A 14395-nucleotide genomic window follows, 5' to 3' on the forward strand; every position below is an offset into this window, starting at 1 on the left:
AAAAGACATACTGTGGAAGAGAGGTGGAGATCATAATGCCTAATGATAACTAATGGCAAAGTGAAGAAGAAAGTTTTTCAGAGGACTCTGTGCAGTCCTGTCAAACTTTCAATTTATCCTTAACTGCTTTCATAGAAATTAAGAGGATGAGTAGCAGCCAAGTGCTGCTACTACTTGATTAAATGAACATCATTAGATAGACTCACAGATACAGTGTGAGTCTATCTCTGCAAAAGCATTTGGTGGTTTTTTGCTGGTGTGATATTGTGACATTGTGTTAACACAATGTCACAATATCACAGTGGACCTGACCTTGCAATACTCGGAGAAACTGCAGAAAGTCCAAGAGCTGCATGCCAAACTCTGCATGCCTCAGTTAGCATGTTACATGTTTAAGTTCAGGACAGTACAATTAGAAAAAGACTGAACAAGTATGGCTTGTTTGGACGGATTACCAGAGGACAGCGTCTTTTGTCTAAAAAGAGGATCGCAGCACAGCTTAGCTTTGCAAAGCTGCAAAAGAACAAACCACAAAACCTAAGAGATCTATGCATAAACGGATGTCCACAAACCTCAATGGACTGAAGCAACGCTTTAAAGAAGAGCAGGCTAAATTTCCTCCAGAGCCTTAAGAGAGACTGATAAAGTCGCACAGAAAATGATAAATGATTGCATTAAGTAAGTAAAGGTGCTTCTACTTTCTTTTTCACAGGCCTGAATAATGTCTCTCACTATTTTACCATAGCTTGTTAGCACAGATGTAGCACATGTCAGACACATTGTGAGAATAAACATTTTATGAGCATGCGTTTACTTTAGTGCTAGATGGTAACAGGAAACTATATGCCTGTAATTATTTCTCTGCGGTGTTCTTGTGTTGAGGCCACGGCTATCCCCGTGGGGAGTCAAATAACCAGGGCTGAATCAATTCATTCATTCCGGTGGGACTCGGCGGTTTGACTGCAGGACTCTGCTTATAAATCAAAGTTACACCAGCCTTCTTTGCAGTGATGAATCTTTCTCACATACCTTTATGACTTGGAATGACCACATTGCCATAGACAACATATACTTTTGTTCTGTCAGTTCCTCAGTAAAAACGGGAAATTGACCATCACAATGCCAGACCCAGGCACACGCTGTAATTCGTGTGAATGGCTTGTGATCACATTTACTGGCATTAGTTCGAGCGCAACTGTGCTACAGGAAGTCAAAATCATCTGGAAAAACCAATGTAATTATTTAGAGGAGGTTCCCTGCAACTCTCAGCTAATGAGAAGCTTTTGTGAACGAGCCAAAATGAACTGATTAAACTGCCATTAATGTCATGCCACATGTTTTGAAGATCCATGGCTCCATATAATGATATCATGAGGACTTTTTCTGTAATTCAAAGGACGATACTCGATGTGAGGAGCCGCAGCACGCTCTCCAGCACTAACTCAGCCACTTTTCCCCGAGCGTCCTCTCCTCAAACATTTTTTAAGTCAGCAGCGGAGGTCCTGCTGGAGAGACGCCCTGTCTGTCCTGATTCAGCCATCTGTTAGAGCACAGTCCAGTATTCACTTCTGCCATATACTAATCCTTTCATTACGCTCAGCTTCAGGCTGTCCTGTCAAAGAGCTGACTGTGTGGGGAGTCAAGAGAGACCGGGACTGATACACAGAGATACATTTACAGATACATACAGGAACACTGAAACACCTTCCCACAAGAACATATATATGCATAGACACGCACACAAAACGTCTATTTATGCTCAAGACTTGCATTCAGACATCCAGATACACCATACTGCTGCTCACCTTTCCCACGCAGAAGACATAAAGTACAGAGTTATCGCTTAAACTTTACAGCTTGTTGTTCACCACTTAGTTTTACTTTGTGACGTTTGACGTTTTTGGATTACCACAAAACACAAAGCACGTCTGGTGCTGATCATGTCAGTGGTTGTATCTGCATTTGGCTGGTAGCGGTGAATGTTTGTCTGTTGTGTAAGATCAATTTTGTGCTGACTAAATGTTCTAACATGGCTAGATCAAGTCTTTTTGGGATGACGGTTCCTTTTTTGGGACAAGTTGTTATTTTACCATCTGTGCCAGACAAAAAGTCATAAGATCATCACTTTTATTACAGTTTTTCTTTCGTAACATAAATCGATGGGATATTCTAACCAAGCCCACAAAATTTGTTCTAAAACGGTGGTCCAAACAACTAACGTTGCTATCCACAAAGCCATCCCAGTAAAAATGCTGCTCAAGAGCTTTTGTGAGGAAAGTTTAAATATAGTCCTCGAAAAAAACAACAATGCATAACCCATCATTCAGAAGCATGTCGAGGCAATAACATGGACTAATGGTTTTCTATATGGCTATCAGTCTCTCACATTGCTATAAAGGAAATTTGAACCACTTTTCTTTACAATGTTGCTTGTTGAGTTTTGCAAGCATTCATTAAATACATTTATTTGTCTTTGAAGGGCCTACTGCGGCACCTCAGTCCAGGTGAGGTCTGGACTTTGACTGTGTCATTGCAACACCTTGATTCTTTTCTTTTTTCAGCCATTCTGTTTTAGATTTGCTGCTGTTCTTTGTCCTATTGCATGACAATTTTGTGCCAGTTGACAAATTGTCACATGGATGGCCTCACATTTGTCTCCAGATCTCCAGATCCACATTTGCCAAATGGTGGACAAACCAGACATCTTGTGGTTAACTTTAACATGAACATGTTAAATGAGGACTGCAGAGTCGGAGATGTAGCTTTTTGATTTTTTGCAGTTTGTCTGAGCATTGCATAATCTGAGCTTTATGCCAATAAGTTCATCAATTGCATCAACAGCACCGGGCTGATAATAACTCTTTTAATTCATATGGAGAAAGTAAGGGTGTATTTACTTTACTGTCTTTATTGCATGACTGTGGAAACATAAAGAGCAATAATATGACACTACAGTCTAGAGCTGGGCGATATATCGAGTTTTTAAAACATATCGATATATTTTTATACGAGATATAAGATGTGACAATATCCTTTATATCGATATAGTCTATGTTACGTTATAATTATAGTTGTGGAGCCGCAAGTTTGCCTCTCTTTCGTCCACTTTTGTCTCTACGCAACGTTACTCCGCCTCGCCTTCACTGAAGACAACTCCCCCTCCTCCCCCATCGCTTCACGTGCAGGCAGCGACAAGACGGACACGGCAAATCTCCGTTAACGAGTTACTGCGCATCGCCCCATGCGTGGGGCTGGACGGCGTCAACGTGCTAACGAGCTAAACATGCTAACGAGCTAACCGCGCTAACGAGCTAACAGCGCTAACCCTAAAATCCTTTCATTCTCTCAAAAGTTGATAGCGCGCCTTATGTATGAATTCTGGTTGTGCTTGGTGGCCGCGAACCGATTTTATGTGGTACACGGCGTTCAGCAATCTGTCAAAAATGTTTGAGTACGACTTTGGTCAGCTACGGAGCTGCACCGCTTGATAGATTGTCGGCGCATTACGGCTACCGAGGAGCTTCGCGGAGTGATACGTACTGTGCATCAACGTAATATTACCGTATTGTGTGTGTATAAGGACCATAAATGGCACCTGTAAGAGACGTGGTTATGAAGCGGATTTCAAACTCCAGGCTATCAGTCACACAGTAAAACTTGGGAACAGAGCAGCTGTAAAATCTGTCTGTCTTTGTTATTACGCTCAGCGTCTTTTAGTTTACATTTTGACTGCACAATTGTGAGCTCTTTGTTTAGCACAAAAACAACCTTGTTTTCTTTTATTTATGGAGCATTATTATTTAATGAATGCTCATAATTTAATTTTGAGTAATTTTTCATGTACATCTGTGCTGTATGTTAATAAAAGTGCCTGTGTGACATCTGGGACACAGCTTTGACTAAGAACTCTTTTTGTTCTTACTTTATGGCTTAAAAAAAAATCGAGATATATATCTTATATCGCCATCCAGCTAAAAAATATCGAGATATGAATTTTGGGTCATATCGCCCAGCCCTACTACAGTCCACTTCATGTGCACATACCAATACACACACTGCAGGTACAAATAGCTGCATAGGTGTATACATATTTTCCTCTCTATTCCCTGATCTCTCTCTCTCACTCACACACACACACACACACACACACACACACACACCACATAAGAACTATAACTTCTGGAGTTTCAAGCTCACGCTCCCTTACTTACTGCGTCATATCTTCAGTGACAACTGTACAACTGTTTTCCAGGAGCTTTAGTCCTGAGGCAATGCTTGGTTTGGCAACTTCTTGCCACCCTAAAACTAATATGTCAGAGTAGCCTGGTCTATTTCTGATTCAGTGCATATTTAAAGACACACCCTCCAGTGTTTAGAGAAAGCTGGTGCACGTCAAAATGTTAAAAAGAATTGTTTCCAATAACTGTCCTTTCTGTCTCTCTCCTTTCTGTTTCCTTTGTCAGGAAAACAGCTTTGGAAAAAAAACAAACAGATGACTACTGAGGATTAGAGTTCTATGAATTTTTTTTCTTCTTTCTTTCTGCATCAGTCGCATTTGTATAGGAGACTATTTGGCTGAGCATTCGGATACTGGAAGGAGGACAGGAAGAGGACAACATGGACTTAGTGGGAGAGTCAGAGCAAACAGATGAGTCACTTATGAGTGACAGATGATGCAACAGTGTCTGGAACAGTTTCTTCTCACAGACCATGGAGCTAATTGGACCAAGAGAAAGGAAGAAAGTGTTTTTTCACAAGTGTCTGCCTTTTTTCTTTTTTTTCCTTTATTTTACCAGTGACACAACAGTCTCAGGCAGTTGGGAACCAATGACCTAATTCAAATTAAATGACCTCACACTGATATGTAGCCCGCCTCCTCACCGGGTGATGGAACATAAACACAAGTCAGACATCATTAAGGCCAGAGTGTGTGAGGTTACATGATACCTCTGTGGGTTTAACCAGGAGGAGTGAGTTTTGATGTTGCGTGCAGTGATGTTACGGCGCGGACTACTGTTGTGGGTGTCCCGTGTCGGGGGGCTTCTGGTGCTCCTCTGCTGCTCACTTTCGCTCCTTTATGTGATGAGATGCAGCCCGCCATACTCTAATGACCCTCCACTGAGTCATATATTACCCCACGCTGGATCTAATCATCCCAGCTTGGGAGGCACGAGGCCGGAGACCGGAGCGGGAGCCGCTGGGGTCGGAGGAGCTGGGCCTGCCCACAGCGGCGGTCCTCCGAGTGCCCACTCTTACCAGGTGCTCCTCCAAGAACGTGAGGAGCAGCACCGCCTCCACATCTCCTCCTTGAAGAAACAGATAGCTCAGTTGAAAGAGGCATTGCAGGAGCGCAGTCAGCAGTTGAAAGGAGTACAGGAAAGCCTGAAAAGAGCCAATGGAGGCCCAGCAGAGGGGCAGGAAGGAGGCGCTGCCTCACAAGGAGGTGGTGTTGGAGAAGCTCAGGTAGCCAAGAGCCAGCCGGCGGACCTACAGGAGTTCCTGAAGGCCCAGCTGTCAAAAGCTGAGGTGACCTTCGGCATCAGGTTGCCCAGCGAGTACGCTGTAGTGCCATTTGAGAGCTTCACCCTGCAAAGAGTATACCAGCTGGAGATGGGGCTGACACGTCATCCGGAGGAGAAGCCTGTGAGAAAGGACAAACGAGAGGAGCTTGCGGAGGTCCTAGAGACGGCTCTGCATAGCCTCAATACGCCTTCATCTGAGCAGGACCGCAGGAGTGCAGTGGAAAAGGCCCAAGCTAGCAAAGTCTACACACCATCTGACTTCATAGAAGGTGAGAGTATGTTAAATCTCAACCCAATCTCCTGAAATATGTGTTTATCTGCAAATATTTTATCAAAGGTAAACGTGTATGGTATCAACAGAAGCATCAAAGTCTCAGCTTAAAGCTTAAAAGTTGCACCTTTTGAAATGTGTTGGTTGCAGCGGTATGGCACAACTTTTACTTGAAGGGTGAATGTTTCTACTTCAAGTTTCACTACAGCTCAGAGTGTTTGCAGACAAGGCGGCGTCTTCCACGCAAGCTACAGAGCAGCCAAAGCAATCATAAGGAGGTTTTTGTTGTAGCACCTTCTTTGCACCCAGCAACCAACCAATACCAGTGACAAATACCCACAGTGCATCGCTGTAAAGGATAGCGCCACACTGGATTTGTAATGCAAGATAATATGAGGGCCAGCAACACAATAATCATCCTATTTTTTTATTGTTATGTAATTGTATTTGAATGTGCTAAATTGCCCTGCTACTGTTGGCTACTGGGATATTGTATAACTAATATATAATTAAGTTTCTTAAGAGCTACTTGGTTGTGTTCTGCCGCTGATTTCACTCTTTGCCTTTGAATTTAACAAATTACACATTAAATAATTAATAATAATAGAATTAAATGCATATTTCTTTTTGACACTGTGTTAAATCTAAACTCCACTAACCACATTTGTTTTACTGTCAACAGCGTTTCTCCTCAGAACACAATTACTCTAATATCTTCTGCTATCTTGCTTTACCTTTCTCTCCTTTTCTATTGTCAACATGAATCCCTGGAAGGTCAGAAATATGTGTATTTGTGTAAAACCACAGTCATTATATCCTCCTAGTTTGTTCTTCTGCAGCTATGATCATAACCTCAGGAAATGAGCACAGCTGCTGCTCAATCACAGCGCAGGATCTCTTCAGACACGGTGTTTTAGTGTGTGTGCCTACTCTTTGAAGGTCACTATCTTCACTGTGTGAGTGGGTGGAGGTTTTAAAGAGAGTGATGGGGCACCTAGCTCTGTAGAAATGAGCCAAAGGTCACCATGTGGAGCTCCATGCATCTGTGTTAGCTTGTGCGTGGTCCTGTACAATCTAGGTCTGTGTTTATGTGGTTGTGGCTTTAAAGGATGTGCGTGCATTTGTGCATCTGTTTGTGTTCACGCAAGTGGTCTCCACATTTCTTTAAGTCAGCAGCAGGGAAATGCAGTTTTTTTGAAATGAAATGGAGACACTCGCTCACATCTCTTGGGCTTTTTTCCCTTTAATGGGCTTGGACATCGATTTTAGGTGATTCTCGAACAAACAACGTTTTATCCAACCAGTCAGACAAGTGAAAGCCAGTCTAGATAGCCAGACTAACACAAGCATCTTTGGGGAGTTTGAGGGCTGCATTAGCAATCTAGTGAGCTGAAACTGTACACAAACACTAGAGGTATGCAAAATGAACTTGCCAGCAACTATGTTGTGGCCTTAGAAAGAGAAAAAGAAGTGCAGTTAGACTAAAAAGACAGAGACAGGAAGTGGCGGCACTCAGTCTAAATAGTTTAACGTATTTACTAAATGAAAGATTATGGTGTCCCTTTGGGAAATGAGGCCTTGGCTCACAGGAAGCAGGCCAATTTAACAGGAAGGCCTTAATTCAAGCTGCTATTAGGCAAAATCTATGGCCGCAGAAATCCCTCTGTTCTCTTCTTCTTTTGACATCAGTAGTATTTTGACTCTCTTCCATCTGTCTGTCTGTCTTCTGTCTTTGAACACCAAATGCCTCTTTGCAGGAATGAGTTTTTTCGCATTCCAATTTCCAATTTTTTGTTCCACTAGCCTCATGGGGTATGTTTGCAAGCAGTAATCTGTTAGTAATGTCAGAGTAATTGGAAAACAACCTCTCTATGGGGAAACAAGCTGACATACAGCGTCCATCAAGATAACTGACAGACACCGTGGAGAATGTGTGTGGTTTACGTGGCCTCATTGCCTTATTTTTTCCACACAAATCATATCAGTCCAGTAAAGAAAGTATTGATGACAGAGATGATATTTGTAAAAAATAGGATTCCATGAAAAAAAATGAAATATTTTACATTTAAAAACTAGAGATGGAAAAATATTTTACTTAGCGCACAGAATTCTTATGGGGAGTCAAAAGAAAGATGCACTGTGGAGAAACCAGGAAAACAAAATTATTACGTGAACTCAAGAACAAAATTTAAAATCTGCCTTTGATTCTGGATTGTATTATATTGTCAGCAGTTACATTAGAAGTGTGATATCACTCTTTTACCTGAGGGATGAACATAGAGCTAGAGCCATTTCCTGTTAGCTAAGCCTAGCTTAAACACACACACAAAAAAAAGGTTTTTAGAAGTGCTCCCAAGACTCCAAATGACCTCAGCAGGTAGAGTCTGCTCTGACCCTTATCCTGTAAAGAGCATCGGTGTGCTCCAGTCTAGTTTATTATTCAGGTGAACACCCAGCTACCTAAAAGAGTCCACTATCTCAGTATCCACTCCCTGGATGTTCACCGGTGTCAGTGTGGTGGGTCTGCGTCTCCGGAAGTCCACCACCAACTCCTTTGTTTTCCTGGCTTTGATCAGCAGGTGGTTATGCTGACACCAGTCTACAAAGTCCAGAGTCCACTGTCTGTACTCTGAGTCGTCCTCACCTGTGATGAGGCCGACTATGGCACACTAGCTTCAAAATGTGGCCTCCTTGTTTGAGGCTTTATAATTTACAACTTACCCTCCTAAGTTTTTTTGTGAACTTCAATCAAACCTGGTAATTTACTTTAATAAGCAGACAGATTCCTATAAATATGACACTTTTTTCAGTACATGCTTACATCAGTAAAATTACCCCAAAAAACCAGACTTTAAATTAATATAAATGTAAAATAACATGAAACTAAATAAACATTTTTTTAAATTGAGAAAAAAAAAAAAAGCTAAGCCTAGCTTAAACACTGCAAGCAGATGATAATGGCAAATCAGCAGAGAAACAAAAACAGCTTTCAAATAATTGAGAAACTGAAATGAAAATTATTTAAATGAGTCCCGCAAATTCTTAATGTACAGGGTGGGCTATTTATATGGATACACCGTAATAAAATGGGAATGGTTGGTGATATTAAAGTCCTGTTTGTGGCACATTAGTATATGTGAGGGGGCAAACTCCTCAAGATGGGTGGTGACCATTTAGAAGTCGGCCACCTTGGATACAACGTGGATAATTTTATTCTTTCATGAGTTATTTACAAGTTTCTCTTTGTTCACAGCCATTGACATGTTGAAGAGGTTAACACGTGAGGAGCGGATCGAAATTGTGTTGATATCTGGTGAACGCAGTAACCGGTTCAAAAAAGCGCCCCTCTGACAGCTAAACCCATCTGTTCTCTGATTGGATTGTTACATTTGTGATTGACATGACATTGACCAATCAGATGAAAGGAAGAAAAATAGGGTCAAAATTCATACTTGTAACTTGCAGGGTTTTTTTTGGCTAAGTCCACACACAAATCTTTTTTACGCACACACAAATTTTGTTTACACATACAAATCCTGATTTACAAGTACAAAATATTTATGACCACATTTTGAGCCCATAGATTCTGGGAAATGCAGTTTTCTAATGAAAAATACCTGTTAAATGCTCCCTTTTGGCAGAAAATTAAATCTATAATTAACAGCTCTCACTAAACATGTGGCTAACACTTAAATCACTTACAAAATAACCAAAATGCTGTTATCAAACAATACATGTACATGGTCCAGTAAGCTGGGGTGTTTACATGATATTCAACTGGTACTAAGATGCCCAAGGTGTGTCAAGAAACTAGGCCCGAGGACCGTAATCCACCATCTGTCTGAACCTTTGATAGAAGACAAAAACCTTCGAAATTCTTACCCTGCCATCTGAAAGTCTCAGCAGAAATCGAGGCACCACACTGGGTAGTCTTTTTCTAATCTTATTTGTCCACTTTTGGTGAGCCTGTGCCAACTGCAGTCTCAGTTTACTTTTGTTACCTGAAAAAAGTGGTATGGATCATCTTGAACATGTTTACACATTTAAATTAATTGCGTCTATGCCATTTGATTAGCTGATTAGATATTTGTAATAAGAAGCAGTTCAACAGGTGGACGAGTGAGCATATAGTGGAAAACAATTACACCCTTACTGTTTTATAAGAAGAAACAATGATGTTGACTGTATTTAACTTATCTGCTCCTGATTTCATGCTCCAAATCTCCCCCGCCAGGTATCACGCGTACAGAAAAGGACAAAGGTACGTTGTACGAGCTGACCTTCAGAGGGGAGTCAAGTAATGAATTCAGACGCCTGGTCCTCTTCCGGCCCTTCGGACCACTCCTGAAGGTGAAAAACGAGAGAGTGGACACAACCAATGTGCTCATCAACATCATCGTCCCGCTCTCCCGACGCACGGACAAGTTCAAGCAGTTCATGCACAACTTCAGGTGAGTTAGATGTTTTGACCTGCAAAGTCGACAGACAGTTGCACCCCTATAAATTATTCGTGGCGGCTCTTTCTATTGCATGTTACTAATTCAGAAAAATGCGATACTCAGTGTTATTCAAACCAAGTTTCAAACTTTAATTAAGGATCAACCAGACAGAGACAGGGGCTGAGGAGATTAGAGGGAAGAAAATTAACATCAGAGCGATTTTATTTTTACTTTTTTTGGGCATGTAATTAACATTATTGAAACTGCATGCGTTGTCTTATCAGTTAATTTATTTTGCTGCTGGTAGGCATAATCTGAATATAAACAAATCTGAGAGACTTAAAATGACTCAGACCAGAACATGAATAAAGATGTTCTCGGTGATCACAGCCATTTTTGTCACCTCATTACCATAGGGAATCTATTTTCATACACACTTTTAACGCGTATGACTAACACCTCAAACACACCGCACTGTAGCTTCAACCACACGTAGAGCCAAGCGGGTGCACGCATGAGACAAAATCACAACAGATTTTTTTTTCTTTAAGAAAAAGGGTCAGGGTTAATGGAGTTTTCTAAGGTGAAAATAAAATGAGTCATTTCCGTAATTTTCGTAATAATTCACACTCACAGCTATCAAATCTAATCACCTGAGAGCAAAACATGCTTGGTTCAGCCCTGCAGCCCGTCAAAGCTGAGGAAATGTCTTCCTTAATGTCTGTGATTTATTGTGCTGCTGCTGCTGCTGCTGCTGCTTATCACAGCTCTTTTTACATGGTAAATCCTACTTTAGTGGCAGTGTTGCAGCCCATTAAAATGCCCCCCTGGCAGACCAGCGGTACTTGATATACAGCACGGCAAGAAGTGTACTTACTTGAAAGACTTGGGGAGTCGCTGAGCAAACACTTCACCCTCATCTATTATAAAAGTGCACTGAGTAAGAGAATAGTGTGTGTGTGTGTGTGTGTGTGTGTGTGTGTGTGTGTGTGTGTGTGTGTGTGTGTGTGTGTGTGTGTGTGTGTGTGTGTGTGTGTGTGTGTGTGTGTGTGTGTGTGTGTTCGAGATAACATTGGGTAAATCCAAGCTTATTATGAGTTCTTTGTCCACAGTTGGAATTGAAAATATGCTTAATATATTAAAAGGAAAGACTATGGAGATAAAAAGTCCTGCTTGTGAGATTTGTTTGTATGCAGGCAGATTTTTAAATTGATTTCTTGCTTTTTACACACTCAAATAATTAAGAGATGGGTTTTTGTCTGCTCTGGCCCCAGCACAGAATTAGACTGCCTCATCAGATCCCAACAAAAAATCAATTTATTCCAATTTACTTCTAGACCAACATTTATAGAGGGCCTTTTATGCGACAGCGTCAATAATTGCAGCAAAAATGTTGGCTCAATATTCCCCGCACATTTTATTTTTTTTCAAGCATTTTTGCCTCATGTTGTGTGCTATGAATGCTATGAATCGCCTGCCCTAACGTCCCTTTGGGGAAGATGTTGACAAACTGCGTGTGCACATCTGCGCATTTGCATGCGTACCTCGTGGGAGAGGTGAATTATCTGCAGCGTGTGCTTGTGATATATTTGACACGTCTCCATCAAAGAGCTTTCAGGCATCTCCACCTGGTGTCTGTTTTACTCACAATAAGAGCTTCCTCTGTGTGTTAATACGGGGTCAAAATGGGGGGAAAGCCTTGAATACAGATACAAACGATAAATTTTATTTCCTTTTTTAGAATAAATCATCAGGAAATAGTGAATGTTTAGGTTCCAAGATCCAGTATTCAGTCTGCTGGCCAAAGGCCAAAGAAATTCAGCTTTATAAAGCAGAAATCAGAAAATACTTGGCTCTTATGATGAACTACTTAAGCAGCTATTCATTTCATTATTACAGTTGTTGTGTTTTGGCACTGCATGGATAGATCCTCCAACCAAAGCTGTATTTTTAAAACCCCTCATGTCCTCTTCCTTCCTGCACACCCCCAAATCCCATTCTCCTCACACACTTTCATCCTTAATATCGCTTCCTTTGCATGTTTGTGTTTATGTACAGGGAAGTCTTCGTGCGTCAGGACGGCCGGGTCCATCTGACGGTGGTGTATTTTGGGAAAGAGCAGATGAGCGAAGTCCAGAGCACTCTGGAGAACACATCCAGGTGGGTTGGAAGTGGAGCCAAGAAGTGGTCTTTGAATTATAATTCCCAACACAAGAGTATGAAATGCAATTTACGTAATGAAGTGAACGCAGCCCCAGCCGTGTACCCGCTTTTGGAACGCGCTGTAGAAATGTTTCCACTGTTTCAACTCTTACCCTATAAACATTTCCTTGGTGCACAAAGCGCACACACCTCCTGGCTCGCCATTCTGCCACAGCCAGTCATCTGTCTGATAAATAATAGAGCAGTGTGCCACCCATGCCGGGTAGCTGAGAGCTACCAGCCAGCACAGATAAATTACAACAAGCCTGTGATCCTGCTGCCCTCTCGCACGGACACCCACATCTCTCGGAGAGGGATCGCTGTCGCCCAATCGGGAGTCAGATCCGCTGCGCCGCAGATTCCCTGAGGGGGTTGCTATGGTGACACTTGTCGTTTCCCCAGCCTCGAAGGTTTTTGTGTGGCCTTGAATCAGTAGGACTATCACCGGGATCACACAGCGTGTCTTTGTCTCACCGTGCTGAGAGGAAACCGTGGAGATTTAAAAAAAGATAGCATTGCACGGTCTTAAAGCAAAGTGTCAGATCAAGTGTAGAGAAGGCAAATTTAGAACCTGTGAATGTGAAAGGCAGACACAAAAAACATACAGTTAACCCGAGGCCTCATTGATTTTAGTGTGGGAGCCTTCTTAAATAAGTGACAGTGAAAGTTTGTACAAAACAGAAATTGAAAAGAGTTGGAGCTGAAGGTGCAGTCTGGGAAAGAACGGCATTAAATAAACTGGAATTTCCGGTAGTTTTTCTGCTTTGAACTTCCATCTCTTTGTACTCTTCTCATTCTACTGTATTCCTGAGCTGTGTGGAAACATATCTGGGTGTGAATCACTGGGTGTAATCAAGCCTGCACTCCTCTTCCCTTTTATCTAACATTCAGGCTGAGGCTGAAATGACTGGGAATTATCATGGCTTGTTGTTCTCGTATCTGGGATCTGACACAGACAGACTATGCACAGATACAGTCAAATGTAACCTGCTCTTTAGCTTGCAAGGAGAGGTGCACGTCTGTATGTGTTGCTGCAGGTAATGATTTATTTTTAAGAGTTAAGCATTATTCTTTTTTTTATAAGCGGACTGGAGTCTATAAATGCCAAGTATAGTGACAGAATTACATCCCAGCTCTAATCTGACACTTTAACTGTTGTCACCCATTTATAGCGTACATGAATGGACTGGTGTTGGAAATTAGCTTTAACTATATAATACCCTGCTCACTGCTTTTAAAACTGTCAGGGTTTTTTTGTTTTTGTTTTTGTTGTACAGCTATAAAGATTAGATAAATTTACATAAACTAGTACATGGCCACGCAGCAGTATTGTTTGCTGTGTTTGTGCAGTTGTTAAGCTAATCACTATGAGAAAAGTCAGAAATAGCAGTGGTACTTCCTGTTTATATAAATAAATAGATAAATATAGGAGTCATTGTGTGCAAAATGGATTTACGTCTGTGTAATTAAGGGACCACATCAACCAGTCGTTGTCTGGTTGTCTAAAAAAACAAGTGTATTTGTTGTACAGTCATCATCCAAACACTGCCCACCCCCATTAAGTGTGTAATAAATTATTGGTATAATAACTGTCATCATGATTGCATAGATGTAGTGATATCTATGGGTAAACCATGAATTCTGTATAGCTATATTTTAGACTTTTCATATAGTCTATAAATACAGTGAATATAGTAAAATGATGTTATACATAGGCAGACAACTATTCTCACTCACATACACACCTGTTGCCAATTTAGAAGCACACATTTACCCAACATGCAAATGCAAAGGTGCAGAGAGAACCCAGGCACTGGGAGAACGTGTAAACAGCACACAGAAAGGCCAGCCAAACACAACACATTCTTGTTATGAGACTATAGTGCTAACCGTCATGCCACTTTGTCATGAAATCAAAATGACACAATGCTTTTATAAAGTGTTATAGATGCATAATTACT

The 14395-nt window shown here is 41.4% G+C and overlaps 1 protein-coding gene across 3 annotated transcripts in view; it reads left to right on the top strand.

The window, feature by feature from the left end:
* The window catches only part of csgalnact1a (chondroitin sulfate N-acetylgalactosaminyltransferase 1a), a 37226-nt gene that overhangs the window by 9133 nt on the left and 13698 nt on the right, over window positions 1-14395 (top strand). Inside the window, exons 2-4 of one of the 3 annotated variants that reach the window (XM_085414151.1) lie at window positions 4464-5791; window positions 10028-10244; window positions 12291-12392. In XM_085414151.1, coding sequence (XP_085270277.1) covers window positions 4981-5791; window positions 10028-10244; window positions 12291-12392 — 1130 coding nt within the window. In that variant the 5' untranslated portion in view covers window positions 4464-4980. The remainder of the gene's footprint in view (window positions 1-4463; window positions 5792-10027; window positions 10245-12290; window positions 12393-14395) is intronic. The other 2 variants (XM_085414152.1, XM_085414153.1) reach the window with 2 other exon arrangements.

This window comes from Rhamphochromis longiceps, linkage group LG7 (genome assembly GCF_057381845.1).
Source record: "Rhamphochromis longiceps isolate RC_006_pf linkage group LG7, R_longiceps_female_GT1.1, whole genome shotgun sequence".
Classification (NCBI taxonomy): Eukaryota; Metazoa; Chordata; class Actinopteri; order Cichliformes; family Cichlidae; genus Rhamphochromis; species Rhamphochromis longiceps.